We start from the raw sequence: 3,365 nt of genomic DNA, 5'->3' as shown, positions 1-3,365 counted from the left end.
TGTCGTCTCCTGAGGGAGACGGGAGCCCCAAACCCTAGCCGTCCCTCTCTCTCTCACGCCGCGACGGCGCCCAACCGCCGGCGTCCCCAACCTCGCAGCCCGCACTTCCACCCCTACAACCTACATCCGAGACCTGGTAGAACCCTAGCCTCTACCATCATGCTTCATGTGGTTCTCAAAATTTTAGGGCATAGGTTTCTGGGTTGCTCAAAAAGCAAAAACTTTTCTCTCCTCACCTATAACCATTTTTAGGGCAACAAATTTTGGGCATCCATGGAGATGTTCTTAGTTGTACAAAGGAACACATAAATATCCAAGTTGTTATTTCAAGGTACAAAATCGAATTATGTACTGTATCTTGAATTCTTGATCATACTGTTGATGAGTAAATAATAGAATAGAATAGAATTAAGATATCCGCACATATGGAGCAAGCACTCTACCTTCAAGAAAATTGTAGTATGTAGAAGAATTATGAATTTCACACACATAATGCACACCACATTCAGGCTAAATTACAGGCATGTATTATCTTACTGCAAGGTAGAGACTAGCTAGCTTCTTTAAGCCTCTTGATAAGGGTATCCAGAGATTTCTTCTTTGGATTCTGCCTAGCACCCCTAGTTCCAAATGTCGAGAAATAGCTCTCTGAGGTATCCCTTAACTTCTCCGAGATAATTGCCACTTTTTTGTAATCAAGCTTACTGTAGCTCTTCTCACGGATCACTGGGTTAAGGAAGTTCTCTGGGCTGTTGCTCATAAGAAGATTCACCAACTGCCTCGGCTCCACCAGTGCAGACTTCATTTCACTTGCTGCAGAATCCTGATTAGAGTCCAGGAACAAGCTCGATATGTTCTCTGCGAATGACTCAAACATTTTAAGATCAGTATCTATACCGGTAACCGCACTAGCACTAAACCGCTTGACTGAGTCATTCAAGAATAGACCAATAATCCTCTCAGAGATATGCACAAGAACTGCAATAAGAACACGACGGAGCACTGGAAGAGGAAGGATCTGTTGAGCAGTTGAAGTAAGAGTCTCCAGATATATAGTGACCTCATTGGCATACTCATTGCCCCCAGCAGGCGGGTCATCAGCTATCCAGTTGACACCATCAGATTGCCGCATGAATTCATCAACCTTGGAACACAATAGCCGCAGTAGAAGCGCCTCTGCAGCATCACGAGATTTGCGAAGTGGAAAGTCACGTCGCCCACGCTCTACTGCACGTAGAGGCACACCACACAGTTGCGCTGCGTGGTGTGTAAAAAACTCACATGCACGCTCCATTATGGACATGTTTGCAGCAACCTGCATTGCCTGAGAAACACTCAGACCACTGCCTGAATCCACAAGCTTCTGTATCGAAGCATTCACAACCTCTGAGAGTATCCGACCAAGGTACTTCTTCACTGCAGCATATGTGTCACCACCACCCCCATGTGCCATGAAGCTCACCGAGTCCTCAATGAATGACCGCACAATACGACAGATATCTGGCACAGTGCATGAAAACGGAGCGACATACGGGAATGCTGGTGTGATATCAGAGCTCTGAATCCCAAAAGCAAGCACATTCATTGAATACTCATACTCCTTCCTCATGAGCATCTGATCAAACTTATCTGCAGCCAGTGCCTCTGCCACCTGTCTCCGGCAATCAGCAAGTAGCAAGTCATGGTACTTGTCCCGATGCTTAGCCAGCACGTCGAGTAGCATCCCAACTGGATAACTATATCTCCTCATTGTGGCAGCAAGCAAGGCAGCATAATCAGTTATGAGAAGCAGGTGGTTTGCTGTCTGCATCCTAGAGAAATTATCTTCCAGCACGGAGATCATTTTTCCCACTGCAGCCTCCCACAATGCATCTACATCCACCCGGGATGTAAGCCCACCCCCTGTACGAAACACACGGTCCTCGACAATAAAAAACCCAGCAATCTGCGCGAAGAACACCTGATGAGACTCAAGAAATGGTGTTGCCGCAATCACATCAAAGTCAGATGTTAGCTGCAGCTTCCTGTTCTCCAGGTAGTACTTCTTGAATCGCTCCCCAAGCGCCAGTGTCTGGTGTATGTGCATGGCACGGTAGAGCTGTGTGAGGTCAAACGAGGCTGCCGCGGCACCATCCGCCCCATCAGACGTAGCCGTGGCTGCAGCAAAGTCGTCGAGGTCACCAGCTCCGTCATCGTCCAGGGTGATGGACTCCTCCAGCGGGCGGTGCTTGGAGCGGAGCTCCTCCTGGCGCTGCCTGACCGCGGCTGAGCGACCAATGGCCACCTGTCCAAGGTGACGCGAAGCAGCCCGGATGCTGACCATCCAGTCGGCAAACTCCCTGGAGATCTCGCGCTCAGCGTGGACGCGCGCCGCGGGAACGAGGCTGAGCAGCATGCGGCGAAGGGCAGGAAGAGGAAGCGGCTCGGGGCCAGAGGCAAGGTCGAGATCGATGGCATCGACGGCGCGGAGGGCGAGGTAGAGACTGTGGTTGCCGGCCTGGAGGTGGTCGTTAGCCCGAGCGGCGAGAGCGAGCAGGCGGACGCAGCGGTGGGAGGAGGCGAGAGCGGATGAGAGGTTCCCGGCGAGAGCTCGCGCGGCAAGGTACGACTCGAGCGAGGCTAGCAGCGGCGCGGCAGATGACAGGAGAGCGGAGTGGGAGGCGGAGAGGGAGCCCTTGAGCACATCGGCGTCGGCGAGGAGAGAGCGGAGGTCGTCGACGGCGCGGATGAAGTCGTGGAAATGCGCGCGACAGAGCTCCTCGATCTCGGACTCGCGGTCTCGCGCGACGGCGCGGAGCGAGGATAGAAGCGGCTCCGGCCGGCCGCAGGCGAACGCGCGCCGGACAAACGGGCCCAGGTCCTCCCCCGCCGAGATGGCAGTGGAGAGCTGCGCCAGGTCTGCTTCGGACGGGACTGAGCTACCGCCGGCCGAAGCTGACGCTGGCGCGTCGCCGGCGAGCTTGCGCCGCATCGAGATCTGGAGGAGGTGGGGTTGTGGGAGAGGGGAGTTGCCGAGTTGGGCAGGACAGGGGAAAAGGAACTGTTGGTATGCTACCAGAAGAAACAGCGGGTGGTCGGGGCAGCTGGCGTCGAGTGGCAATAGTAATACAGAAGTATGCGCGTGGACTAGTCGGGATGTCTTCTACACCGCACCCGGTCTCTCGAACGCTCGCGGGTCCATCCGGATATGTCCGTGGACACATCGATACATTTCCTCATATTTCCTTTCGTTTATCAATGTATCTTATTTTCGCACACTCAAATCCATGCAATACCGTATACGTCGATCACATAAACTAAATGTCGTATATAAAACAAATGTTGATACCGAATATAAGAAGTGTTTACATTAAATTTATTTGAAA

The 3,365-nt window shown here is 52.4% G+C and overlaps 1 protein-coding gene across 1 annotated transcript; it reads right to left on the bottom strand.

The window, feature by feature from the left end:
* Positions 1-426: 426 nt before the first annotated feature.
* Positions 427-3,104, bottom strand: LOC123443570 (exocyst complex component SEC15B). The gene has a single exon (XM_045119996.1). It carries the CDS (start codon positions 2,969-2,971, stop codon positions 551-553), a length of 2,421 nt encoding a protein of 806 aa, XP_044975931.1. The 5' UTR covers positions 2,972-3,104; the 3' UTR covers positions 427-550.
* Positions 3,105-3,365: the final 261 nt, after the last annotated feature.

Source organism: Hordeum vulgare, chromosome 3H (assembly GCF_904849725.1).
Source record: "Hordeum vulgare subsp. vulgare chromosome 3H, MorexV3_pseudomolecules_assembly, whole genome shotgun sequence".
NCBI lineage: Eukaryota > Viridiplantae > Streptophyta > Magnoliopsida > Poales > Poaceae > Hordeum > Hordeum vulgare.
Note: the sequence above shows the minus strand (reverse complement) of the source record. Positions and strands in the feature narration are given on the sequence as shown.